The sequence below is a fragment of the Sander lucioperca genome, chromosome 3 (assembly GCF_008315115.2).
Source record: "Sander lucioperca isolate FBNREF2018 chromosome 3, SLUC_FBN_1.2, whole genome shotgun sequence".
Lineage (NCBI taxonomy): Eukaryota > Metazoa > Chordata > Actinopteri > Perciformes > Percidae > Sander > Sander lucioperca.
The window spans coordinates 1,516,386-1,543,730 of record NC_050175.1 but is presented as its reverse complement, the minus strand read 5'-3'; the positions used below and the strand labels follow the sequence as shown (position 1 = coordinate 1,543,730).

The 27,345-nt window shown below is 40.1% G+C and overlaps 3 protein-coding genes across 11 annotated transcripts in view; 1 reads left to right on the top strand and 2 right to left on the bottom strand.

Annotated features, from left to right (window-relative positions):
• Positions 1 to 4,734, top strand: part of kif13ba (kinesin family member 13Ba) — a 51,371-nt gene extending 46,637 nt beyond the window's left edge. For all 7 annotated transcript variants that reach the window (XM_035999118.1, XM_035999121.1, XM_035999120.1 and 4 more), the window contains one exon: positions 1,551 to 4,734. The gene's annotated coding sequence lies outside the window, so the exon portion shown is untranslated. The remainder of the gene's footprint in view (positions 1 to 1,550) is intronic.
• A 1,643-nt stretch (positions 4,735 to 6,377) lies between these two features.
• LOC116057076 (homeobox-containing protein 1-like) overlaps positions 6,378 to 27,345 on the bottom strand; it is a 22,848-nt gene continuing 1,880 nt past the window's right edge. Inside the window, exons 2-10 of one of the 3 annotated variants that reach the window (XM_031309487.2) lie at positions 21,802 to 22,305; positions 19,618 to 19,703; positions 19,414 to 19,524; positions 17,604 to 17,760; positions 17,407 to 17,489; positions 16,457 to 16,552; positions 13,895 to 13,989; positions 13,501 to 13,584; positions 6,378 to 12,923 (exon numbers count right to left, since the gene is read on the bottom strand). In XM_031309487.2, coding sequence (XP_031165347.1) covers positions 12,594 to 12,923; positions 13,501 to 13,584; positions 13,895 to 13,989; positions 16,457 to 16,552; positions 17,407 to 17,489; positions 17,604 to 17,760; positions 19,414 to 19,524; positions 19,618 to 19,703; positions 21,802 to 22,304 — 1,545 coding nt within the window. In that variant the 5' untranslated portion in view covers position 22,305 and the 3' untranslated portion in view covers positions 6,378 to 12,593. The remainder of the gene's footprint in view (positions 12,924 to 13,500; positions 13,585 to 13,894; positions 13,990 to 16,456; positions 16,553 to 17,406; positions 17,490 to 17,603; positions 17,761 to 19,413; positions 19,525 to 19,617; positions 19,704 to 21,801; positions 22,306 to 27,345) is intronic. The other 2 variants (XM_031309489.2, XM_031309495.2) reach the window with 2 other exon arrangements.
• tdp1 (tyrosyl-DNA phosphodiesterase 1) overlaps positions 20,008 to 27,345 on the bottom strand; it is a 20,328-nt gene continuing 12,990 nt past the window's right edge. Inside the window, exon 17 of the mRNA XM_035999123.1 lies at positions 20,008 to 20,047. The gene's annotated coding sequence lies outside the window, so the exon portion shown is untranslated. The remainder of the gene's footprint in view (positions 20,048 to 27,345) is intronic.

Here is a 27,345-nt window from a genome sequence, read left to right as displayed (position 1 = left end):
GTACGTTTTGGGAAAGTATTAAACAAGAGAGCAGTTGTGACTGACTGAACATTCCTGGCATGTCTGCTGAAGAAAAATGCAGGATGATGTGCCAGAGCTTGGGATTTTTAAAATGAGTTTTTTATTGAACATCACATTCCAGAGGGACTTTAACATTTTACAGTGACCTTATTCTTTGTGTATTCATTTATGGCAAAGCATTAGCAATACATCATAGCACTGTTTCATACTTTATATACTTTCGTATGCTTTGTGTATAGCAATCAATTCATGAAGAGTGTAAACAAAATACACAAGTGCTCCCAATACTTTTTCCATACTAATTTTTACACACGACATTTAGTTTACTCTTCATAAGGAGTACTACTCAGCCTGTGAAACAACTTGTATAATGTCTTCTGTAGCTTTGGGGGAGCTTCATAAAGTCTGAGAAAATAACCCGGATGATGTCATCAGGGTTAACCCTTTAATAACTGGATTAAGGTCAGGGTGAAGTGTTTTGGTTGAAGTCCTGAGTTTACGCGATGCTGTCTCACCAAGTGAGCAGCGGGCATGTGCTGATAGGTTGGATTGATGGAGAAAAAGTAATATTACCATAATATTTCAACATCAACACTTGGTATACTTTAGTACCTTATCTCATTTACAACGACTATAAGTTCTTATACTGGTGATGGCAAACCTGAATATGCTATTATATGCTGTTTCTATGGTGACATTCATTTTATCCATGTATAGGAGTCTACACAGATTTCTGATGTGACGTTGCATACATATGATTATGAATACATTATCTGGAATACCACGTGCATGTAAACGCACTCAGTATGTCCAAACTCTATCATCTTTATGGATACTATTTTTTTTTCCATTCCTTTTTTTATCATGCGTCTTCTTAATTCGAGAGGTCTGAATCTACTATTTATATTGAAATGCTTGTACACATGCATTTATCGCATGGAAATCGATAAAAAGCCTTTTTATTTTAATATTGCACAAATGATTCCATGAAAATTGCTGCTATTAGCATTGTAAATCTACCTGTAAATGGATCAATTGATTAATCTAACACTCTGTATCTCTTACTGTATACTCGATTGGTTTGTGAGAAAGTGTTTTTTTAATCTGAGGAACTATAGTCCGCGCTTTGGTTTAGTGGCCAATATATTTTTAATATGAAGCAGTAAAATTCCTAAAAATGAGGCACTTTGTCATGTGAGCCTTGGAAGATGATGTGGGACTAAAGGTTGGAATATTTTCTTGTTGGAAGTTGACTCCTGCATGGAGTTTTGAAGAGGAAATCTAATGTTGGAGTTAGAGGAAAAGTATGAGAAGAGGAGACGATATATCACCATAGTCTAGTTATTACCTGTGTATTTATTATCTGGACCCTGGAGTCCTCTGATTGGTTGGTTGGTTACTATAGGTGTCTGTCTGGTATGTTATAAGTTGTGAAGTGGTTTGTAGGTACTCCTGGTTGGTTGTTTTATGTAATGTAATTCATAATGTAATGTGGTTCATAAGAGCTATGTGGTAATGAAGGAAGGGAGGTGTGTGTGTGTGTGTGTGTGTGTGTGTGTGTGTGTGTGTGTGAGAGAGAGAGAGAGAGAGACCTGGCTTTGATTTAGTTGTGTCTGCGAGTTCTTGCCAAGATGGGAAATGACCACCAGCTGCCACTTGACTTATTCTACAGACTTCAGCTGAGAGCAGCAACCCTTCACCTCCCTGCTCTCGTGATACATTTAGAATCCCAGGCTCTGACTGGTGTAATTTCCCATCCTGGTCTTAGCTCGGGGCACTGTAATAGGGATTTGAGATCACTTCAGGCTTCTGGATGTCCCTTTTTATGTTATTGTGCCTCAGAAACCATATGATCATCTGTCTTCCACATACTGTTTTCATATTGACGCTTCAATTCGTTTGCACAAAAGTCTCCAGATGGGAATCGGAAGAGTTCATTTCTGGAACGCTTGTATATGTAGGAAGAAAATACAACCTGATCTTATTTTATGATTCAGTGTTCTCAAGTTAGCTGTTGTACTGATATAGTTTAAATTCTCTGCCTTCAATTCAATATTCTTCAGCCATATTCATCACCTTTCAAGTACAAAATACGACTATTGGTTAAATTGGGAGCTATTATTTTACTTGACAGCAGAGCTAAGCTCAAACATGGTGGTAATAAGCGACTTGGTTCCAACAGATACATGTCTTTTCCCAGCACACATCTTCCTCTATAACTCTTCACTCAGTTTGCAGCATCATACATGCATTACAGATGAAGTGTGACACTGACATTAAACAGGAAAGGGCAGCTTGTGGGCTGCCTAATGCACCATAGCCATTTCAATAAGGAACTGTAAAAATGGAAAACTAGCATTAGTAATATTGTTTTGCTCCGAATGGATTTAATGTGGTAACTTTGAGTGGTGTACATCTCTGCCACTGTAGAGATTAGAGCACAGCCAGCAGTGTTATTTCTGGGTCTGTATCAACCATAAGAACCACATTCAGTTCTATTTTTATTGATGTGATTTGTGTCCGAGCATATTCATATTGATGTGTATTAATCTTCAGCCCCTCAGAATGTTTCATTTTTGTTGGTTTCTTTTCTTGTCTCAAGTGCTTCTGTTTTGCTCAGATTTTGGTTCCATATCTTTTTCTGCGTTTCCTGTAGCTGTGTGGGCTAACCGGTCTGAAGCGACAAGTCCCCTGCCTTAACGTGGCCTTCAACCTGGAGCCAGACTGGTTTTTAGCAGAACCAATCCCAGCTCTCTAACTAAACACATCACTGTTGTGCTATAAAATGGAAGTGTCCTCTGCTATTATTTAACAGGACCATTCCAAACCCATTTGAAACCTTTCTGGTTTACTATTTAAAAAAGACAGAGAAATATCACCCTTTTTTACTGGAGTAACTTTATCTTCTGAGGTAGGTCATTTGGTCACAGCTGCTGTCAGGTTTTTAAAGACATCAAAGGGGTTTTGGAATATGATTTTCACAGATTGAACCTCCTGTATTACTGCCTCACTGGAGGGAAAGTCATTGTGTTACCCCCCTGGTGGCTGCTGTCACACCTCAGTCTAAAAAGGCCTGACTTCCACACAGGGAATTTTATATACCACTATTAAATCATCAGTGAATTTACAACCCAGCAGTGCCCCACCTGGGATCATTACAGCACCACATCTGATCTGATCCACTTCTGTTCAAAGAAAAAAGAATTGAACCTGCAGAAAAGTAGTTTGCTTGATTTTGTTGTGTTTGCCAGGTACTACAACATATTTTCCTGCCTTGGTAGTGAGTCTTCATCTTTTTTACTACCTCTTTCTTGCCTGTCCAGTGTTCTGCCAACTTCTTCCCTGAGGCCTTTTTTCGCTGCCAAAGGCCCTGTTTTCACCTGGTATTAAAACCCGATCTGAGTGGACTGCTCTATGTACAGGTAAAACCACCCTCAGGGCGCATTGAGATCCAATAACTCAGACCACATTCGGAGGTGGCTTAGCCCACATTTGACCACATTCTTATAGCAGTGTGTACGTGTCAGTGTCCTGGTCCACATTAAGGAACGCCTACTTAACTGAGTGGAAGTATGTACTCAAAGTATGTCTTGTGTCACAGAAAGCACTGAGACTGAGTTTTGGATGTTATCATGCATACTGTCGGTGATGTGGCGCCGTTTTTGTTCCCGTGCTGCTTGCTCTTATATCCCCAGCTGTCTGGAGATATGTGGCAGCAGGGTTAGGGTTAGCATATAGCTAACCCTATATAGAGCGGGGAAGTGAGATCCGATCACAGGTGCTCACTCGGGACACATTTGGAGACCCATTCTGTTGCCAGGTGGGAACACACATACTCAGAGCAGTCCACCTGTGATTGGGTCTCTCAGATTGGATTTTAATTAATACCAGGTGAAAATGGGGCCAAAGAGTTGTAACCTGTCTCACTGCTGAACTGGCTGCAACCAGTTCACTTTCTGTGTGTTCTGAAATATTAGAATAAGCCTCACAAACAAGCAATACCTGGCTGTCAGGTGATGCAATGCAGCCTTGTTGCAGTATGTTTTTTGGCAATGACAGATGATGTCAACAGTGGGGTTCCAGGAAAACTTCCAAACACAACTTCTCCTCTTGGTGCATTTCAGAGGCAGTTGGTATCAACGCAATGTTGCATTAAAATTTCTTAGGTACCAGCAGCCATATTGACTGAGCTGTGTAATAATGGAAGGCTAATAGGAGCTTAAGGAGAGGGCTTGGTGCTTGCTAAGTCAGGGAGTTTTAGTAGAACCATGTTACTCCTGCAGAAAAGCCCCTCCAGTCCCTGTAAGCATTGACACATTCAGCTGAAGAAAAGTTAGAACAATAGGACATGAGTTTACTGTGGCCTCGGCCCGGTCAACATTATAACTAGATCACCCTAACTAATCATTATCAGTTGTTTGTTGCTACTGTTGATTTTGTGGAACGGGTTTGCCTTGATGTGTCATGTGTACGTGTGAGTGCACCATTGGAGTGGTTCTATGTATGTATGTATGTATGTGTATATATGCGCATATTAAGACTTATAAAAAGACAAATCTGAGCACAAGTTTGGGTTTTGATTAATTTAATTGTTTTATGCAATTCTATGCTGCAATCCAAAGAATAAACATGTATTATAATACATTTATAATTTTCATTTTTATTATCATCTGAACAGTAATCTGGTAAGAAAAAATAAAAGGAAGATTTAAAGAGTATTTGTTCTTTATTTGTACCAAACTGATTTAATGTTGCAGCATGTAGTGTTAGAAGTGTTACTTTCCCAAAGACTTGGCAGCTCTATAGGTAAGTAGTTATGATTGTTTGAAAGATGCTTTTTGATGAGGTGAGCTAACTGCGTTTCTCAAAACAAACCTGGCTCTATTGACTTAAAAACAGGGCCAGGTTTTAAACCATGTAAATCTATCTGATCAATCTGATTCGATTCATAAAACCCAGAATCAATCTTTTTCTGGTATCATATAAAACTAGAAGACCCATCGGGTTCAATAACGCTCCAAAGTTAGGCTCCATTTTGGCGAGGGAAAAGGCCTTTTTTAAAGGGTTCCCTTGACTTCACCTCAAGAAATCTCAATACTGACTGACTGTAGATTCTGTACTGCCATAGTGTGTGTTTTTTTTTTTTTATTGGTTTATTTGATAGGGACCATGCATATTTATGAACATTGGTGTATAAAAACACCATGTAAATATGCCAGAATTAGTTAAAATAACTACTTTCCATCTGCGGTCCCTAGGCAGGTGACATAAGACTAACAGAGACAACCAGCAGTCATACAGCGCTCATTCACTAAACATTGAAAGGTACACATAATGGTGACATTGACAAAACAAACAAGCAAAACAAAACAAAAATACATGATGCATGACAAAGACGTTATTCATCCACCTCTATACTGCATTCGATTTACCAGTAAAAGTGTATGGGTAAAGAAATGTGTGACTGTTTGTGTTAAATAACGGGCTAATTCTTAATGTAAACATTATTTTTAACAATGCACCAGGTTAGAGAGTTCCTTGTACAATTTACAGCATTAGTTCGGAGAATCTTTTTCATATCCAAGCAAAATTGGTTTTGTAACTGAAATATCCCTGATTAAATTCATATTAAATCGAGTCTGAAATCAAATCGGGAAATCAGTAGCTGTACCCAGCCCTTCTAAATAATCAACTATACTGTATCAAAACAATCCTAACTCATTGTCCTCTTACTAACTTTTTCCGGAGCTTTCAACGTTACACGTGGAATCAACCAATGAAGTTTGCTCAGTTGTCAAGGAGACGGATGTGTTTAGAAGCTCAGTACAGTACCTCGTCGTTATCTCAGACTCCATCTGATTTGAGATTGTTTTGGGATTATTTCCAAACTGAAGAGTGAACTTTGGTTTAACACTTTTGGTTATTTAATGTAAAATTAGTATTTTTGTGTCTGCGGTTTGAAGTGAGCAGGGCTTAGTGGAAGAAAGGGATCGCGGATTCGGATGCACCAATTAGTTTAGCAATATTTGTATCAAAATCTGACAACGATTGATGCGTTTGTGGCTCAAAATCTGATCAAACCACAATCATATGGTCCTGATGAAGCAGGTTAGCAGAGTTTTTGATTCTAATAAGGGCCTTTTCATTTTCTGTGATTGTTACTACTTTAGCTGTGAGTATTTAATGTTTGAGAAAAAAAAGTTTTCAGGAAAGTTTACAGTACTTTGACTTCATCTACATAAACCATCTACTTCATCTACATGTACAGTACGTGCCCCCCCACCCCCAATCCTATCTGTGTTAACTGCACACACTGTCGCAAGTACAAACACAACAAACCAACACACACTGCATAGACTCGGATCACTTTATTCCCTTGTAAATAGAATATCAATAAAAACACACCTTAAAAATAACAAATAAGGTTTATCCAACAGATGAAAAAGTAACAAAAGGCATATGTAGATTTTCTACATAGCGATTACAGAACAGTCTACCGTCCAAAAAAGGCACTAAATCTTGAAATAGAAAAGAACGAGGGGATAAAAATCAATTCAAAATGATACAATAAACATCCTGCTGAGGTTTGATATTTTTCATTCTATAGAGAATTATTGAATAATTTATTGCCAAAATGAAATGGAAGCCACTCAGAAGTAGTCCCTACTTTTTTAAGTAGTATTTACAGTCATGGGCTGATTAAAGGACATTAACACTGAAACATCTACATTTTATGTTGAATGCATGAATGATGAACTTGTTTCACCTAAATTAAAAACAGCATTTTGGAATACAACTGTTCAAATGTCCTACAGCATCTCGTGTGTTCACAACATTGACGAAGGCTAAGCAACAGACAGCGGCAACGTTCAGTCCTGAGGCGTCACTGTGCTTCTCTTTGTTCACACAGCACACCTCACCTCACGTTCTCTCCAACCCCATTAACACCCTGATAGTGTCACACTAACAGCCCAAACAGAAGGGTTAAGAGCATGTCTTACTGTACTGTCTGTGTAAAAGGGTCAGGAAGTTAGATTTGGCAAAACACACAAGACAAATGTGATCAAGATGTAGTCACCGCCAGGGATCGGATGGGAAACGTCAGCCACGTTCATCGTGTGAAGAACCAGCGGGAGGAAGCTCATCTTTTCTTTTCCTTTCTTTTTTTAAGATAATTTTTTTAGGCCTTTATTTGATAGGATAGCTGAATTATTGAAAGGGGGAATGATATGCAGCAAAGGGCTGCAGGTCAGAATTGAACCTGTGGCTGCTGCATCAAGAACTGAGCCTCTGTACATGGGGTGCACGCTCAACCAGGTGAGCTACCCAGGCGCCCCCGGAAGCTCATCCTTCTAAACAAAAGCGAGCGAGGCAACCGAGGGCTGAAGGCGGATGCTGAAACTGGATTTAAAGCGATGAAGACTGTCAGGGTGACACCGTGCTGATCTCACTGGAAGAGCAAAGGCTTTCTGGGAAAACTGGTTCTCCATTTCATGACAACTTTGACTTATTATGCATTCCAAGTTGATGAAAATAAGAATAAACACTTTGTAAAGACAAAGTACGGAGCCAATTTAGGGTAAAAAAAACTGAAAGCAAAATGAAATGTCAAGAAACAAAGACCAATCAATAGGAATGACATCTGTTAAAGACAAACAAGATAAGAGGTTTCTGATTACGCGTGTGTGTTTGTTTATGGTCTCATGTTAATTCTCTTATCGTTTTCATTTCTTTTTACTTTCAGATTATTTGGCTCTAAAATGACTACAACTGACACTAATAAACTACTTTTTCATTTCACATCAATTTGCTACTTCACAACTCCAAAGTACAACTTTATGAGAAAACCATGAAGGCAGCAACTGCAAGGATTCAAAATCCTGAAATAATCTCAAACAGCACGTTGTCTTAAATGAACCCACGGGTTCTCTTCAAAGGCTTCTGCTTGGCAGATTTATAAAAAAAATAATAATTCTAACCCCTAGTGGGATAATATTTTTCAATATTTTGGTGTAAATAATTCAAACAGAAAATGACAGAAAAGCTACGTCACTTGCTAATGATGATCAGAGTATTACAAACGCTTAAAGCAAAGACACCTGGGACAGCTGTGCTGCCGTACAACGAAGGAGACATTCCACCACAAAACTTCAGTTCTCTCAGACGTTCAATCTGAAACCAACACTGTTAGTGTTCCACCAGGAAGAAGGGAAAACATACTTTAGAAGTATTTCTTGGACTTGGTGGAAGCAGGAGCTTATGAATGATGAATTGTTTTTTGGAGTGGAATTTCCCTTTATTTTCAAACTTAATATTGGCTCGAGTTCGAGAAGGAATTTTCCCTTTTAGAGGACGCTGTCATTTCTGGTGTTCCAGATCAGCCAGTGAAGCGTCTTCATAGCCGTTAATCTCAGAATAAATCGGCTCTGCAGATACTTTTTACCCTGGACCGTCTAAACTTGGATTCACATTGAAGCAGCTGTGGAGGAACCTGCGGGCTGTAGCTTATAGCTGAGGGGGGTAAAGTGAGGTATTTGTGTTGAGTTTCTAACTCTGAACTAGTAGCTTAGCCTGTAAAGCACCTGGTGATGAACAATAATAAACCGGTTTGAATGAAGCCACTTTAGTGTTGGCGCTTTCTTGCATTGGTTCTGATAGAGTGATATATGTACAGCCATCGTAGAAGTCCCTCTGCATGCACTAATCCTGTGTTAATGCACTGAAATAAATAAGGCACTTCAACTAAAAACCATACAGTACAAGGCATGTGTTGATGTAACATTACCAAAATGATTCTGGATTGCTGGATCACCTAATAACTGACACACCAAACTCTTTAACTAGTGGGAAAGGGTTTACTGTCAGTTGTTAATGTGTCTCACTGCTGAGTGAAATACACGTATACAAACAAAAGAGGTGGATACCACTTTCAATGGCTGATAGAATTTCTACAGTGTTTAAGAGTATCAGCTACTGAACACTAACTTTCAGTATCGTTAAAATGTAGTTTTTATTTAGAACCTGATCAATTAAAGCTGCACTTAGCTTTTTTAATATTAAAAGTGGATCAAACTACTATGTGTGAAGTGAAAAGGTCACTCCTAGTGGTGAACCAGACAAGTATCACCCAACTCTTTAGCTCCTTCATTTTTCCTCTTTTGGCTCATTGTTTTAGTTTTCTAGCCCCCAAACTCCACTCTCATTAAAACGTGTTTCCAGCCGTAGCCGCCCTGTGTCTTATAGTGCTGTACACTCCCTACCCAGCACCAAACAGCAGACACAAAGTACATAGTGAACATAGTGGAGCATTAAGCAGCTGAAGAGCCAGAGCTTGTCCTTAGGGGTTGGTGGAAGCCAAAACAGAGCTAAGTCAATCTTGTCTGGTGGATGTCTAACACGTTATAAGGAATATGTCAGGGCTGTGTTTGCTGCTAAAAATGTAATGAATGCTTCTTTAAGATACACACATCCCCACCTTTACGCAACAAAGTGTTTTGAAAGGCTAAATATAGTGGCATACTATTGTGGGATGTTTAACAATACGCTAAGAATGTTTCCTGATAAACACGTGGTAAGATGTTTGTGGACTTTTTAAATTTAAAGGGGAAATATGTCCATTTTCAAAAATTATGTTCATGTACATACATGCTATTCCTATGGTATAAAACAGTCCAACGATATTAGTAAACATTATCAACTCTCTCCCGAAATCCCAAAACTAGTGTTGAAACTCAAATTTGTGACATCATCAAGTACAAAAAGTCTGGAAGTGTTTCATCGACAATAGATTGGGAACGATGTTCTAGAGGACACTGAGAGCTGTTTCAGATCTCACAACGCTACCACAGAATGAAAACTCCAGACTTTATTCTTAATGTCATCAAAGGTTTGAGACTCTTCTCTGGTTTCTGGCTTTGAGAGAGAGTAACTCATGTTCACAAATATTGATTGAACTTTCCTAGGCCATGGAAATAACATATTGGAATTCATAATGTAGGTGGTGTTCCCCTTTGAAGAGAAGGTGTGTATTTAAGACAAAACCCAACCAGTTATCAGACCATGGTTAAGTATCCCCTCACTTCAATGGCTAAAAAAAGGGAAACCCTGACTTTTAATAGTTCCTTGTGGGGATGTAGATAGACCTCTACGATGGCTGTACCGAGATAAATATTTCTTGATTTTACTAGTTTATTCATTTTTCTAAAGAACAATTCCTGCTGTGGTTGTTTCGAGAGAATCCAACTCGCTCACTAAATGGGAACTATTCGCTTTCTGAGGAAATCCTGTTGTCTTCCTACTGCCTCTCTGGTCTATCAGTCATTCATGCTGATCAATCGAATGTTTAAACAGCAGGGACTCGAAGCACCATCACATGGATCCAATAAAGTGTCATTTAAAATGAAAATACAATTTCAACTTGACAGCATGTGTTTAGAACACATGGCATATCAAGCACAAACACAGATATACCTAAAACAGGAAATGCATTTTCCTTTGCAATAATTTGACACATCTGATGCATCTTTGATAAGCATATCTCTAATACATAGTTCCACCCATGACTATCACACACTCAGAAAATACACACAATTCAAACGTAATACTTTGGCTAATGCTTCACTCACCTTTCACCAACAAGAAAGACTCATACTGATAGTTTGTCTCATTTGAAGCTAATAAGTCTATATACTGTAACTAGAAATGGATCAGGGTGCATATACAGTACATACCCCACAGTTTATATAACATACTGTATATACGTGTGTTTGCATACATCCATGTGTAGTATATGTATGTATTCATGTTACACGTTATTACACTGTTGAATACCTCCCAACTGACTGACCTGTACTGATTATAGATCATCTCACAGTGAGCATTCATTCCGCCTGGTCAGCCATCGACCACAAACTCATTCTATTATTCAATTCTAGTTTTCTTACAAATCTGTCAACTGTTTCCTCTAGCTTCAACATTTATGTATTGAGTAACTTTTATTTTATTACTTGTATTTAATATGGAAGCAAAGAGAGGCCGTAAGGATTTGAGTATTATAAGCAACTGAATACCTTATTGTGAAATTTGATCTCTAGTGAATACATAATATTTAAATACCGCAAAGTTTTTAATATTTTTATCTAGAAAATTCCTCTTCGTAATTTCAAGTTGTGCAATTAAAAAAGTGCAGATGTCCACATGGGGTCTCCCCTCTCAAACAAACGAGTTGAATCTGCCTCAACTGTCCCGTTGGCTCTGTTAAAACACCACTGTCCTATTTCCAGCCTCGCTGCCCCCCCCACCACTCACTCCCTGCGAGTACATCGCGGCTCATGCAGCAGCTCTATGGCCAAGATGATTTATTCCTCTCTGGTAACATGCCTAACGTTAGTGGATCACAATATATTGGGTAAGGAATTACAGTAATGTGCAGATACTCCAGTTAAAAATGAGTCCACACTTTTCTATGGATGTCAGTTTTTGAGCCACGACAAAGGCCAACATGTGGCCTGCAACAGATGAGGTAAGGCTTGATTTTAGGCTAACCGGCTGCTGGAAATGCCTTTTGTGATTTATTTTTGATCACGTGCTGCCCCTACCGTCCGGTTAAGAGGCGTGACGAGTCAGCCGTCAATGATGGTGTAAAAGGTTTTCTCAAAAATAGTAACTTAAAATACCTACTTGGAATTTTGTAAGAAGGGAATTCAACCACTGGAATGGTTTGTGAATTAAAACATGTCAATGCTATCCACTCAGTGCTATTTAAATTTCAATTAGGTATTCCTTTCTTTGCTTCCTTATATTGAGCTTATAAACCAGGGCAGAGTACGGAGGTGTGGCTCCTTCTGTTTCTTTCTCTTTTAACATTTCAAATCATCTTTAGGCCCACAGAAATATTCCCTACGTGCTGTGATTCTGCTGTTCTCCCCACTGGAAGGAACCAACAGCCAACATTTGAAATATAATCAACTGTGATTAATGAATTTAACATCATTTTAAAAACAATCAGTTAAAAGTAACTTAACTTCAAATTCATTTTGAGGCTGTTCAGTTGTATTGTGATCACAGTGCAAGACCCTGAAATGAATTGAACCCTGTGTCAAATACAGTGTTGTCCTGCGGTGGAAAATGCAGTTCCCAAAGAAATCTGCCCAATGCATCAAGTCCTGTTAGACAGGCCGTACGGAAGATTTGAAATGCCTAAAACAAATCAGCAAAGAAATACACACTGCTATGTGTCATAATTAAAGAATTCATCATCTATTTCACTTTCTTTGTTTGATTTGTTATTATATAGGCATTTGTAATCTTCCATAGCCTGCTGGGATGCACTCTAACAAATCAAAGTTTATTGTTATTATTTTCATTATTATAATATACTAGTAATGCCTACAGTATAAGAGCGTAGCAGAGCAGGTTGGTGGTTGGAGGTAGGGTTGGGAGGTATCTCAGGGTTGGAGTTTACACGACTTTTGGTCTTTTTTTCCCCACTTATTACATTCCTATAAAATCTGCTTGCATATTAACACACCTCTGATCCTGTTCCATTACAACTCCAATTTCCACCACCCATTTCAGTCGTCCTCCAGCGTTTCCGTCTTGATGTCATTCCCAATACTGCGCGCCGCCGCATCCACCTGATTGGCTAGGGCTTGGTTGCTGTGATTGACAGCCGCCTTCTCCAAACCGATTGGGTCCTGGGGCTCGGACAGCGCGCTGTGAATGGTGGGTTCGTCCTGGAGGGAGGGCGAGGGGGGAGACCAGGACACGCCTGTCAATCTGGAACCTTCTGCCTGAGGGCCCGCCCCCGACACGAGGGAACGGCCAATTAGAGAAGTGCCCCTCTGTCCAGACAAGCCTCCTCTACCCAGGGCAGAAAACCAGCTGGGGAGCATTGTGGGTACCTGAGCGAGAATAGGAGAAATGATTATGTTTATTGTAAATCTTCCCTCATCTCTTCATCTGAGGCCAGAGCTCTTTGATCAATGCAGTGAAGAGTCTATATCCACAATATTCCACATCCGGGATTGCTCCGGTGCCACTGGAAATTCTGCCGGATGTCACTCTTTTTAGCCGGATGTCCGTCCCCTTCCTCTTTCTTTGTGTTGTAATTCTAAACTCTGGTGGATTTGTGAGGACTATGGTTAACTGCTCCTCAGATCTCTGCAGGGTAAATCCAGACAGCTAGCTAGACTATCTGTCCAATCTGAGTTTTCTGTTGCACGACTAAAACTACTTTTTTTTTTTTAAGATAATCTTCATTTCTATAGGACAGCTGAAAGGGGAGAGAGGGGTAATGACATGCAGCAAAGGGCCGCAGGTCAGAGTCAATCCCGGGCCCGCTGCGTTGAGGAGTAAACCTCTATATATGGGCGCTGCTCTACCAGGTGAGCTAACCGGGCGCCCGCGACTAAAACAACTTTTGAACGTACACCAATGTGTGTGTGTGTGTGTGTGTGTGTGTGTCTAGTCGGGCTGTACCTGAGTTGGAGAGGACAGGTCAGCTCGACTGAAACCAAAGTGCCTGGCTGAAGCTCTCTTGTCAAATAAGGACACCTCACAACCCTGTAACAGAGCAGCACACAGGTTACACAATAACCAGGTCTGCTGTCACAAGAATAGTGTCATAATGCCTCTAATCATCTATACAACTAGTGATTCATAATCTTTGAGTCAAATATGTGATTGAATGTAAAAAAAAACAACAGGTTACACAAAGAGGAATCAAAACAAAGATTGTGTAATGTTTCATACACTGTTTAACTTTACTGACGGACAAACTTCACTGAGCCCCGTACGTTTCCTGTTCCACACGTGCATACCTCTGAGCTGCTCGGTGCAAAAACATCCTACGACTAATTTACGTGCAGTTTACCTGGTCGGGGAAGTCGTTGCCATCCACCTCATCGCTGTTGGACTGACCGCCTGGACTCTGAACCTCGATGCCGTGGCTCTCCAAGATGGCTGCTTCTTCAAAAACACAAACCTCATCATAGCATATCGACGTCAAACAACAACAACAACGACAACAACAACAACACACTCAGATGCAAGCAAACAGTGACGCAAAGTAAGAATGAAGGAGTTGCTTTTTTTTTTTTTTTAAAGCAGAACAACTGCTAGTGCTGTTGTTAAAAATAAGGAAGCATTTCCAACAGTCAAGAATTTCCAGGAATGTGTATTCCTCATTGATGCCCAGGGGCCTGTATCCAGGATAACTGATAAAGCGAGGCTTGACCTAGTCTAATCTGTGCAGCCTGGCTTGGTGCGTTTCACGAAGGCCAAGCCAGGCTGAGGAGAAGAGACTAGGTTGAGTCAGGCTGAAGTAATTCAGATAGATGCGCGTCCACGGCTTTCCTCAAAAGACCGCGAGGTCGATCACAGATTTACTGATGCCAAAATGGAGAATACACATTGTACATACTTTATACAGAGTGAGCAGCAGCTTCTTGTGGAAGTATGATGACGTGAAACACATTTTTTTGTATAAAAAGAAAAGAAACACGGCCGCTGTAATGAAACAGTGAGAGAAAGCGTAGCAGACGATCACGGACCGACTGAATGTGTAAGTAGCCTAAATCTACATTAACTGACCACTGCTCTGAACTGACACCGTCATAATCATTCCATTCAAGGATTAGGCCACTAATCATTTGCACAAATTAACAGTTGTACTCTTTGCCTTAAAAGTAAGCAGACAAAGATAATGTTACTCAGAAAATGTACCATGAAGATCAATTTTCTACAACGCTAGAGTATGATGTGTAAATATCTCTTTCACTCTGTTTCTCCCTCTCTCTCATGGGCTAAAATATAAATTTCCTAAGTCATATTAACTTCCACTGCTCGCTTTTAATGCAAAGTGTACAACTGTTTGCTTTTGCAAAAAAATTCAGTTAAGAGCAGTAGTTCATAAATGTATATTTTTAGACTATCATTCAGTCGGTCCGCTATTATCAGCCATGCTTTTTCTCGCGTTTTTTTTTCTTTTTTATAGAGGACGAGTTTCCTTCTCTACATATTATATGCCTTGCTCCCTTGTATATATGGACATAGAAAATAAAGACACTGAAGAAATTGGACTCTAAAATCTAGAAACTATAAAGATAATTAAGTGATAATCCCATGCACACTGTAAACATGAATGGAACAGAGTATATTCATCAGTTATTTCCCCCCCCCAGCAAAACATAAGGTCAAAAACCATTGGGGTGTCCTCTCCCTGTTGTTACATGAATGTACAGTAGTCTACATCACTAGATAGTTACTGGTCCAGTGAACTAAGACTATCATTTGGGAGGATTGTACAATTAGGATATGTTCTTAAAATTGTACAATCCTCCCAAATTATAGTCCCAGTTTACTGGACAACACACATTGTGTGCTAAGAATGCCAAATACAATGCAAACATGATCCTTATTGTTAAAGAATTCAAAAAAATTTATCAACTAAAATAATTCAAGGTGCATTGGTCAACTATAGAAATGTAAAACATTGTATGTGTTGCCCTTAGTAACAGACTTCATTTAAAACACATTTGAAATGTTATCAGCCTTTTCTAATTATCTCAACAACTGCCATAATATATTCATCAAACTTCTAACAACAATATGAACAGCAGTCTTCATACAGCAATATAATAGTAACAATGACTGTCACATGAATAATTATTAAAAACAATTATGGTCACAACTTTAAATAATAACAGTACTTAAATGAACAGCAATATGCACCTGTTGTATTTTAATCCAGGCTGATAACAATAGGGTAAAACCACTGCTGGGTGATCAGAAAAGGCTCCAGGATTAATAAATCCTGGCTGTTAGCCTGGTCGGGAGCAGGCTAGCTGTTAGCCTGGCTGTTAGCCTGGTCGGGAGCAGGCTAGCTGTTAGCCTGGCTGTTAGCCTGGTCAGGAGCAGGCTAGCTGTTAGCCTGGCTGTTAGCCTGGTCGGGAGCAGGCTAGCTGCACAGAATAAATCTCCATGGTGATTTATGTGCCTCCACTTTCGTGAAACCGAGTCAAGGCTTAATTCATCCAGGATAACTGATAAATCCCGGCTTAATCCCTTATCTTGGTTTTGTGAAACAGGCCCCAGGTGTGTGTGAAATTCTACAGCAGTGTTGTGATGAGCAAGCTCAGTGTTGGCTGTGATACAGAGAGCAAGCAACATCCAGTTGGTCAACAAGGACGGGTGCTGAAGAGTAAAAGCTCTTTTGTGTGTGTTTAATGATTTATTTAGAGGCTGACAGCACAGTGGATATAAGGTTCTTAAAAGGATAACATACATTGGGTTTGTAAGTATTTTCTTCATGTTACGGCCTTTAGTCATACTAGGATGTATTGTGTGTAACTCTAATAACATTCACTACTGTTAACAAACACACACACACACACACACACACACACACACACACATACACAGAGGTAGACATTACCAATGTTAGCGCGCCTCTTGATGTCTTTGCGGCGGTTGGCAAACCAGTTGTAGACCTTCAGAGATGTTACCCTCTCCAAATCGGACAGCTTCTTTCCTGTAACACACACACACACACACACACACACACACACACTCACTCACTCAGATCACAGCTACTGGGCTGCTGCTTGTCTGTCCTCTACTCATGTGACTGTTTTGAAGGCTCATTCAAGCAGATTTGATTCCACTGGTCAGAAAGTGTCATCGAGTCAATGCAAGGTTCTACCTTTGATAGATGATATTTGCTTTTTTTTCCTGAGACATAAAAGCTTACAATGCAGTTCAGCGATTCATTGCTGCTGCTAATTTTATCCAACATATAAGTATTATATGTATATATAAGTAGTGTGTTTGTTATGAAGCGACTCTTCTAGTTACCTTGTTTTTGTTGCAACATGACCATTATGTATGGAACCAAGAGAGTAGTTAATATCTGATATATGACAATGGCTGGCAATTTGCAGTCTTGATAAGTGGACATAACGTAAAAGCAACACTGGCTGTTAAATCTCAGTATACAAAGTAACGGACATGACCGAGGGAACAACAGAGTGTTTTAACTATATCATCATGTATTTCCCCATCAGTCATTACTAAATGGAATACGACTCATAGCCAATTACATATTTAGAAATATCCATGCAGTTGCATTTAAGCCATATGGCTACTTGACATGGACATGTTATTAAAGAGGCCGTTGAACAGCCATGTGCAAAACAATAAACGCTCGTCCTCTCAATCAGTAAAAGCTGCTTCTGATTCAAGAGCTAAATAACTACTTTGTAAGTGTGAGCCAAGTTGCTAAAAGTAAAGAGTAAAACTATTTTGTTAACAAAGAAATTATATATACAATTTATAGTTATGTACTATGGATTATAATTTTAGTCATTCATTCCTGTTATTACCTACCTGGTTTCTGAATGACAGCGTTGCAGGCGGTGGCAATCTCCTCTCTCTTGGCTTCATCGGGGTACTGGTTATCAATGAAGTAACTGTGTAGACACACACATGTTCACCATGCCATGGTATAATTACAAAGCCATCAAACTCGATTAAATACACTCTGAGCCAGTCCACACCTCCTCCTCACCCCCCAGACAGCTCACCTCTCCATAACAGCCAGACACTCCTTCCTCCAGGTGAATCTGCTCCCTCGCCGCAGGCGGAAGCCCCCGGGGGCTGAGCCAAATGGAGGTGGGGCTTGGTGCCAGTCCATCACCTCCTCCAGAGCCAATGGGGCGGCTCGCATAGCAAGAGTGGCACCTGAAGTCACAGACACCAGACAGCTTTAATAATAAGAAAGCTTATTTTCATTGATGCAGCACCACTGCATCAGCTGTCTATCGTTTTGTCATACGCTGCCTTTTATGATCTCTGTCAGAGGAGCAGAACCTTGTTCATGACAACTTCTATATATTTACTTTGAATTCAATTCACAATGTGGATGAGAATGTATGGGGGTCGTACATTTTTATTTGTTGTATTTAACACACACACACACACACACACACACACACACACACACACACACACACACACACATATATACATAGGCCTTTATATTTATAATAGCCTATGGCCTACATACACGGTATGGCTATATATTTAGTGTAAAACACTACAAATGTTTGTATGAAAAGAACTATACAAAAATAAAGGCTAGGCATATATTATATACAGACAAACACACTCTATCTGCGTGGATGGGCTCTTTATCCAAATAAGCTTAACCTCTACCACCTTCCACCCAATGAATGATTTTCTCCAATTTAGAGACCCGCATGGACGTTTAGCTGGCCCTCAGCTGTCAGGATATTATATCTCTCTCTCTCTCTCTCCTCCTCTTGCTCTGCCACACCTCTATGTTTACATGCGGCGGGTGAAAAGTCTTCTGCAAGGAGACATCAGTGTATCCTCGATTTGAACTCGGAGGAGGAGGCTCCTCGATGCTCGATCCTCACTCCTCGATGTGCATTTTAGGAATTGGGACGTCCTTCAACATGGCGACCTGATTTCCGGGTCACAAGCCGGAGGATCGAGGAGCGAGGAGGTACAAATTTAGGAAATGGGAAAGGCCCGGTGTGATGCTTAGAGAGTAGTAGGACTAGTTTCACAGCTGATTGCTAATTCACAAGCACTTTTCTATTTAGCGTTTCACCACCTAAAAATAGGTCTCAAATAGAATAATGAAAAGAAATCATTGTGTATTGCACATTTACTGTGTGTGTACACTTCATCATGAGGTTGTAAGGGCAAAGAGTAATTTATTACACCTGACTTTCATTTATTTTAGAGCATCTAGCCAAATGAAAGTCAAGAGATTCTAATTTCTCTTCTTCACAGGATAACTAGACTGTACTGGTTTTTCATACCGTACATTCCACTCTGTTGGTCTAACCACAATGTATTCAGTGTTCATCACAGGAAAACAGTTTACAGTCTTTATTTCTGTAACCAGGGAGATCTCAAGATGCCCATAAAAACGTTCCGTGGCTTTCTTTTCTGTCTGAAAACTCTTTGATTACAACTTACAGTTTGTCACATCTGCAATGAAATTAAGGAATGTAACTGTCCTATTTCTTGTTGAAATCCCAGCTATGAATACCAATGAGCTGAGGGACAATTTTCCTTTTCTGCACTGATGTATTAGAGCTGTCAATCTGGGGGTGTCCAGAGTCCTACTCAAGGAGACTTTGACAATACATAATACTTTGGCAATGACAACCTGTTTTAACAGATAACAAGCTCTTGCCATTGTGTTGTAGTAGGGATTGTCCTCCTAACTGAATGGCATGATTTTTGCTCAGCCAATGTTAAGAAACTCCAGGTGTTATTGAAGTATTTCTTTTTTTTACTAGTGGAAGAGTTGGGGAGTTATGCAGGAGATGTAAGCGTGATGGTGGTGGGTGGTGTTACCAGGGTTGGTTTTCTCCAGCTGGTACCAGCGAAAGAAGGCTCTTTTCTTCTGCTCGCTGAGGTCTGATCCCTGCTGTAGGAGCCAGTGGGAGATCCGACTCTGACTGATCCCTGAAGGAGGAGGAACAGAGCGAGATCTGTACCGTCAGTAGGCTGGACGCTTGCTGGCATGTCAACCCTTTCTGGTGGTTAGTCGATACTCACCCGTTACCTGAGCGACCACAGCCTGGGAGATCCGCCTGTTCGCCAGGAAGGACTTAATCTCTTCTTTGATCATAGCACTGTCCCGCCTACAAGCAGAGAGGGGAATCTACTGTTTAACACAAAGTACAATAATTGTTTACATCTCTCAACAGTCTCACATTTTACATATGGCACAAAGTAACAGGCACTATACTTAAACCAGCTGTAACTCTGCAATCCACATATATATTACTGCCAGCCGCTGTTGAATATGTGCAGGAATCAGAGGCCAGATCCTGCTGCTGTAATATTCACTGCTTTCTGGTTTGATTTCATCTTCACGCAATCTCAAATCAATACCCATCTGATTGCAGCTGTCTGACTGCAGACTACAGATGAGTGTGAGAGTGAGAGTGAGAGAGTGTGTGTGTGTGTGTGTGTGTGTGTGTGTGTGTGTGTGTGTGTGTGTGTGTGTGTGTGTGTGTGTGTGTGTGTGTGTGCGTGCTTGCATGTAGGCATAAATCCTTGTATCATATTCAGTGTGAGCTACAGGCAGGCTTGTCGACCATCAGACCCTCTGTATTAACACCTGCTCTCTGGTGCAGCGATCTATTGAATATGTTGGGTTCTTCATAAATCATATCAATCGCAATTATGTAAATTATAATTCAGAGTACTAATTATTGTCATGGTTGTAGCAAACCGTACAGAATATACTTGTTATCTGACAGCTCTAAATCCAGTTGGTCGTGCTAGTGACTTTACTTTGTACGTATCAACTGCAGTATATAAGACAAGATATTAGTCCATTTTAACCACCATTTCTAAACCTTACATTGTGATTAATACATGTTGTATGATTTCTTAAGTATTTTAATGGTCTCGTCAAAGTACATGTAAGACATTTCCCCCACTGGTGACAGAAAATAGTAACTTTGTCAGCCTTCTACTGAGTTGGCACACTGAAAAGGAGAATAGACCCTTTTTTTATATATTATTTTTGGGGCATTTTTAGGCTTTTATTAACAGGACAGCTGAAAGGGGAGAGAGAGGGGGGAATGACATGCAGCAAAGGGCCGCAGGTCGGAGTCAAACCCTGGCCCGCTGCGTCAAGGAGTAAACCCCTATACATGGGCGCTGCTCTACCAACAGAGCTATCTGGACGCCCTGACCCTTTTTTTTAAACACATCATCATCATCATCATCATCATTATCATTATCATTATCATCATCATCATCATCATCATCATCATCATCATCATCATCAGTCCTTTATTCTGTCGTGAGAACATTGTGGGAAAGACCCTCAGACATGTCATAACAGGGTAAACAAACAATGCTGCAGTTAATACAATTATGAGATGGCTTGTTTGATTTTGGTTTACCAATTCGCAATTATTATTATTATTATTATTATTATTATTAAAAAGTGACAAAAAGGTAGCACATCTCAGGTTCCCAAGTTAAGAAGGACAAAATACTGTCATTGCACTTAGCATTATTATTTAGATACATACATTTAGATACTATGTTTACTTTGCTATGATACGGTAAATGTATGATGTCTGTGAAAAGTGTACATTATTGTGAATCCACGTCTTCCTTCATTTAGTAATTCACGTTTTTCTGACGGGGGTGCTAAGCATTATGCGCATGTTTAAATTGGTAAACCTTTTATAGCTAGCACTCTCAAAGCTGACACTACTCTGTGTTCATATTGGCATCATTAGCATCGCATAATAGCTAATGTTACAGCCAATGATACAGACAGTTTAAATAAAGTGTGTTTAACCTTGTTTAATACTGTCAGCAACAAGCTTATTGGAAGTCTAAGGAAATGAAAATACATGAGGCATGGAGTTTGCCAACTAGTTGAAACATGTTTATGCACTAAAGAAATGCACTGGGGAGGGCATTTTACAGTGGAAATGAAATCAACTTGTCATTACTCTCTGTTGGACAAACTATAGCATGGTGACACTGTTTCAAAACATATCTTTGGCCTTTCTGTACTTTGACTTCTTGTCATTAGTCGGCTGACATACTGTATAGGCTGATACCGATATGTCTGCAATGAGCAAATATCGACCAAAATATTGGCCTGGCGATTTAATCTACTCTGAGCTGGTCTGGCCTGGTAATTCCTGGCCTCGTCAGTACTTGTCCAACCTAGTCTAAGTTAAGACAGGTCTAGTCTGGTCTTACCTCATCAAGTCTTCCACCTTGTCATCAACATCTAAGTCCTCTTCGCTGGTCTCGAACCCGTAGCCTGGCGCCGTGACACTGCCACTCACAATACCAAGAGGAAACCGGGGAGGTGACAGCTTCCCGTTGGTGACAGCAACTAGGCCGTTCTGGACTACCGCTGCCATGGCGACAGGCGATGCTACTGGAATCGGTAGAAGCGGGGAGGCGGTGTCAAAGTTGTTATTAGGTGACGGTGAGAGTCGGTTGTTAGGGAAACTTGTCTGAGTGGCGGTGGAAGTCATGGAAGAAGAGGCGACAACGGCGCTGGAAGAAGACAAGGAAGACGAGGGAGGCATGTAGGGAGGCTTATGGGTCAACTTGTGTCCATGTTGGCGGTCCAGGTGGTCCAGGGTGTCCAGGGCGTGGAGGACCTCCACCTGTGTGATACCTGTCCTCCGTAGCCTCTGGAGGAGGTCAATCTGCTCGATGGTGAAACGAGGCTCCTCACACTGCTGGAACATCCTGGAGGAGATCATTACAATACCAATAATGGCAGAGGAAAAGGAACCCCCTAGATTTACTTTCTACTTTGTTAGTACAGTATTTTTCTGCAAACAGAAACAATTCTATACATGTAGAACATTTTACTGTCTCTAACCTTTACTTTTATGCAACTAGAAAAACCATAAAAATGGAGCGTTGTTCTAATGCTGGGAAAATAAAGTATTTAAACAGTACTCTGTAGAGTTTTTGACCACTATTAGCGCTGTGGAGAAATGTTTTAGGAGTGGATCCCTCTTGTGTTTGTAGTGCGCACACAGGCGCTGTGATTGTAGAGTTTAGATTCTCTGCTGATATTTTCTGCCGCTATCCTCGGGCCGGGCCCTTGAGTCAGGGTACAGGGAAAGTAAAAACAAATCGCTATTTATACCACTAAAAAGGCTCAAAATATCACCACACTTCAACGGTAGCATAATGAGGGTCCCTAAATGTTAACCAAAGCATTGAGAACTTTGTAAGTGTACAGACAGTTTATTAAAGAGATAGATTATAAAGACAGTCGCGTTCTCGTATACAGGCGTCCGCCGTCTTGGGAGCTACTGTCTTTCTAAACTATCTTTTTAATAAACTGTCTGTACACTTACAAAGTTCTCAATGCTTCAGTTAACATTTAGGGACCCTCATTATGCTACCGTTGAAGTTGAAGTTGTAAGCTAATCAGCGGCCCGCGCTAGCTTCTTTCAAGCTACAAACACATTTGATTAGCATGAAAACATGTCCCAGAGAGCAACAGAGTGGGTAACCCGTCCTTAAGATGATTAAAGGCAAGACGGAGGCTCACTGACATACTTTAAAATATATTTCAGCATTTTGTTAATCGCTAAAAATATAAGCAGGAGAATGTTATCATTGCAAAGTGTTCAAGCTAATGTCTTGTGTTTATTCCACAAGATTTATGGATAAGCTGTTTGATTTATAATTATTATAATTATTTTATTATTTTCAAATGTCACTTACCCTGCTGTGCATGAACATAGCTGTTCCTCAATTTGTGTGTTTCCCATTTGAATGGTCAGCGTATGAGGCGGCTCACATTATTACACGACCTATAGGCTTTAGCTTCTATTTTGATGAAATTATTCTCTCATCGGTTGCATATGATGTCATGGATATATCCCTCGAATGCAGACTGCAGTCCCTTTTGTCTTGCTCTCTCAGATATTTCCCCTGTTTGCCAAAAATGACTAATTATCTCCTTGGGAATGTCTGACACCAGTGCATACATACTGTAATAGACATGCCAGGCACGAAAGCTTGTCAGGCATAGCAACAGTAACTAAGGAGGGCGGGGCTTAGCAAAGGGTCAATTGTAGTTGAGAACGTCAGTTATAACGGCCCACATATTAAAAAATTGTCGGGTTTAAATCGGGCTCGGGCTCATAATTCCAGTTAATGTGTCGGGCCGGGCCGGGCTCGGGTAGGGTCGGGCTGGATTTTTTGGGCCTGATCTAAGCTCTATGTGATTCACCTCTTGCCATTGGTTTTCCAGTTGATTGCAGTTGGTGGCAGTAACGCCCAAAAGGAGTGTAGCAATGCACCAACAAAGACAGTGAAAATAAAACTGTGAACTAGATAACATGGATGTAAACAATGTACAGTTTAAAATATTTGAGAGAAAAAAACAGCTTTGGAAAAATATCGATAGTCGACGTCATAGGCACAAACAATGTAGGTCGATGAGAACATAATTCAGTCCTGGTTGATTTGTCGACACCCGTGGTTACCATTGGTAACTGTAAGTGAGTTTTGACAATACAGGTCCCACAGCACCGATTTTGTGTCATTTCTAAAAAGATATGGCATCATAATAGTCGCTGAACTGAACTCACGTATCGACCACTGAAAGGATTCATCGTGTCACGTTCATATCATAAAGGGGACTAACGAAGACAGTAAACAATATTGTCCAACATGGTAATACTAAACTCATGCTCGAAAGTTGTCTTCTGCATTGCGTAATTGTGGGCATGCACGCATGCACTGGCTTCTAATTTTCCACATCACGTTCTATACATGCATTGTTTTCTGTGAATCCCTCCTGCATTGAGTGCACACTTTAAACCCACGCCGTAAAGAGGGCCTGACCAGTGGCAAATAAAAGTCATTTATACTGCGGAAAGGAAATGAACTAATGCAAATACATTAAGTGACTATTGCACAAAAAATACTGGTAATGAATAGTGTCAGAAATGGAAGCTGATGTAACGGAACTCTACATTTTCTACTTCTGATTAATTGATACATTATTACCCATTAGTGACCTTTCTCTACCCACTGAGCTTCACATCCCCAAAATGGAAGAACAGTCACATCCGTTTGCTTCATGCCTGCCGATTTACAGCGCGCACACACACACACACACACACACATTGTAAGACATCAGAGCTCAGCAGCTGCTATCCAGATATGAAATGCATTCCTCCAGATTAAATAAGGCTTTCATCATAGTGGATACGTGTTTAACCCCATTAATCATGATATAATGTTACCCAAATTATGTAATGTGTGGTATGTTTTCAAATCAAAAATGTGCTCACTTTATTGTAGCTTTAACAACAACAAAAAAGTAGTTTCCCATCTATATTGGTTTGATTTGTTTGATGTTCTTTTAAATGTGCACTGATCTTTTGTCATTTCTAAAAAAGAAATGTCGTAAAAATAGTCACTGAACTGTACTGAGCGAGAGCAAGATGGGATAGAGAGATAAACGAAAAATGAGATAACACATCTGCCATGATGCTTTTCTTTCTAATCCCGAGAAGAAAAACAGACACAGCAGAGAATCCAAGTCAGCAGACATGTCGACACTTATATAGCAAAGGAGGGTGACTGTGTGTGTATATGTGTGTGTGTGTGTGTGTGTGTGTGTGTGTGTGTGTGTGTGTGTGTGTGTGTGTGTGTGTGTGTGCATACGACTTGGGAAAAATGCCAAATAAATTGTACATCTCAGACAGCCAAGCTCCATACTTTGTTTCACTGCAGCAGAAGATGAGTCACGCTGCATAAAGTCAGACTGATACATACGATCCATACAGGACTGCAAAATGATCATATCAACTATTAGGTTTTCATTTTCATAACAACTTGAGTTTCCCTTTTTTTGTTTCAAATTAACAATGAAATGATTTTACTTACTCCTGCATTACCGTTATTGCAGCTCTTTACAAAACTGATATAATTAACACATTATATAGCATCCTTCCTTGTAATACGCTTTCCAACCAAACTATCTGTGGTTTAGACAACCAAACAAAGTGGAGCATGCAAGAAAACTAAACACATAAGAATACTACTTAATTGAAAAGTGACAAATATGTTCTAGATTTTTATCACTGTGCAAATATTCATAAATATCAGCTTTTATGCCTTTCTCCAAATAGCTGGCGAGCCGCTCAGAGAGATGAGAGGAAATGAAGAAAAAAAAAGAGATGGGGAATGGAATGGCTAGATGCAAACCAGATGCAATCTAGAGACAATTTTAGAATGATCAAAGGAAACAGGATGTATCTAAGTGCCATTTCAATGGTCCACATACAACCAGTGACAGCCTTACAAAACATGCACTGAAGCTGTGCAGTGAAGAGCAAGAATTGCTAACAAAACTGGCTTTAACTTTACAGACACCTGGCCTCTACTCCAACATCTCCTAACATGTACAGCGACATCTGAAAACCCATCTCTAATCAAAACCCTTAAGCCATTTTCTAAAAGGGAGCTGGAATATTGTGGATTCCCATATTCTGTAGATTTAAAATCAATCCAAGTTTGTAAACTAAGATGAACACAAACAAAACACCAAGACATTTTTTTTTACTTGTACACCTATGAGTGCATGAGCAAGTGACAGCTGACAAAATGTTTGGACAGATTTTAATAAATGATTAACGCCGAAAACACACCAAGCAGAGGCAAAGTGCCACTCGCTGTAATAATTACATGTTTCTTCGACCAGGAGAGTGCTTATGTGTTTTAAGCAGGAAGAAATTCTTTGTAAACATAGGTCAACAATTCACAGGAGTCACAGTCAGACTCTGTTACTGATTGGCTGCAGGTATTCTATGGCCGACATTTAATTTGGCCGCAACTTCCCGTTTTTGGCGTAAATCACCCACCAGGGAAAAATAGGGGTATTTTGGCGTAACCTATATTACTAAGTCAGTCTCTAGCAGCCACTTCAGCAACCTTCTTTTAAAAGGCACCACAGCGCAGGAAACCAACTTTTGATGTACTGTATTTGCCATTTGAGTCTGCCGGATTAGTTTGAGTTTAAGCTTTTATTTTTTCACACTATCTCACACCTTGGTGGTCACTGAAGTTTCTAATGATGGCTGCAGTAGATTAACAGTATTTGCAGCAGCCACACTCACTTTGGTAATGAGACAGTCTATATATTAGGGGTGGGAACCACCAGAGGCCTTACGATGCGATATCATCACGATACTTATGTCACGATACAATATTATTGTGATTTTAAACATATTGCAATATTCTGCGATATATTGCAATTTATTACCTTTTTTCCAACTTCAAATTTTTCCCAATTTCAAATGATGTCCCTAAAAGGAAACTTTGTCAACATCTGTTTTATCTAAAAAAGATACATTTCTCCGTTTGTTCATCTCACTTCAATTTTATTGCTGCAAAATGGGATTGTCAAGCAGACAAACTGACCAACACATATATAATAATAAAAGATTGATTCTTGGCATCTGTGTATCGATACAGTATTGCCACGGAAAATATTGCGATACTATGCTGTCGTATTTTATCGATTTTTTCCCCCCACCCCTACTATATATCGACGAGGTTACACTTCCGGGATTGCTCCGTTGTTGATGGAAATTCCGCCGGATGTCCCTCATTTCGGCCGGATGTCCGTCTTCCGGGATTGTTCATGTGCCACCGGAAATTGCACCGGATGTCCGTCCCCTTCCTCTTCCTTTGTGTTGGTGTTCTAAACTCTGGTGGATTTGTGAGGACTATGGTTAACTGTTCCTCAGA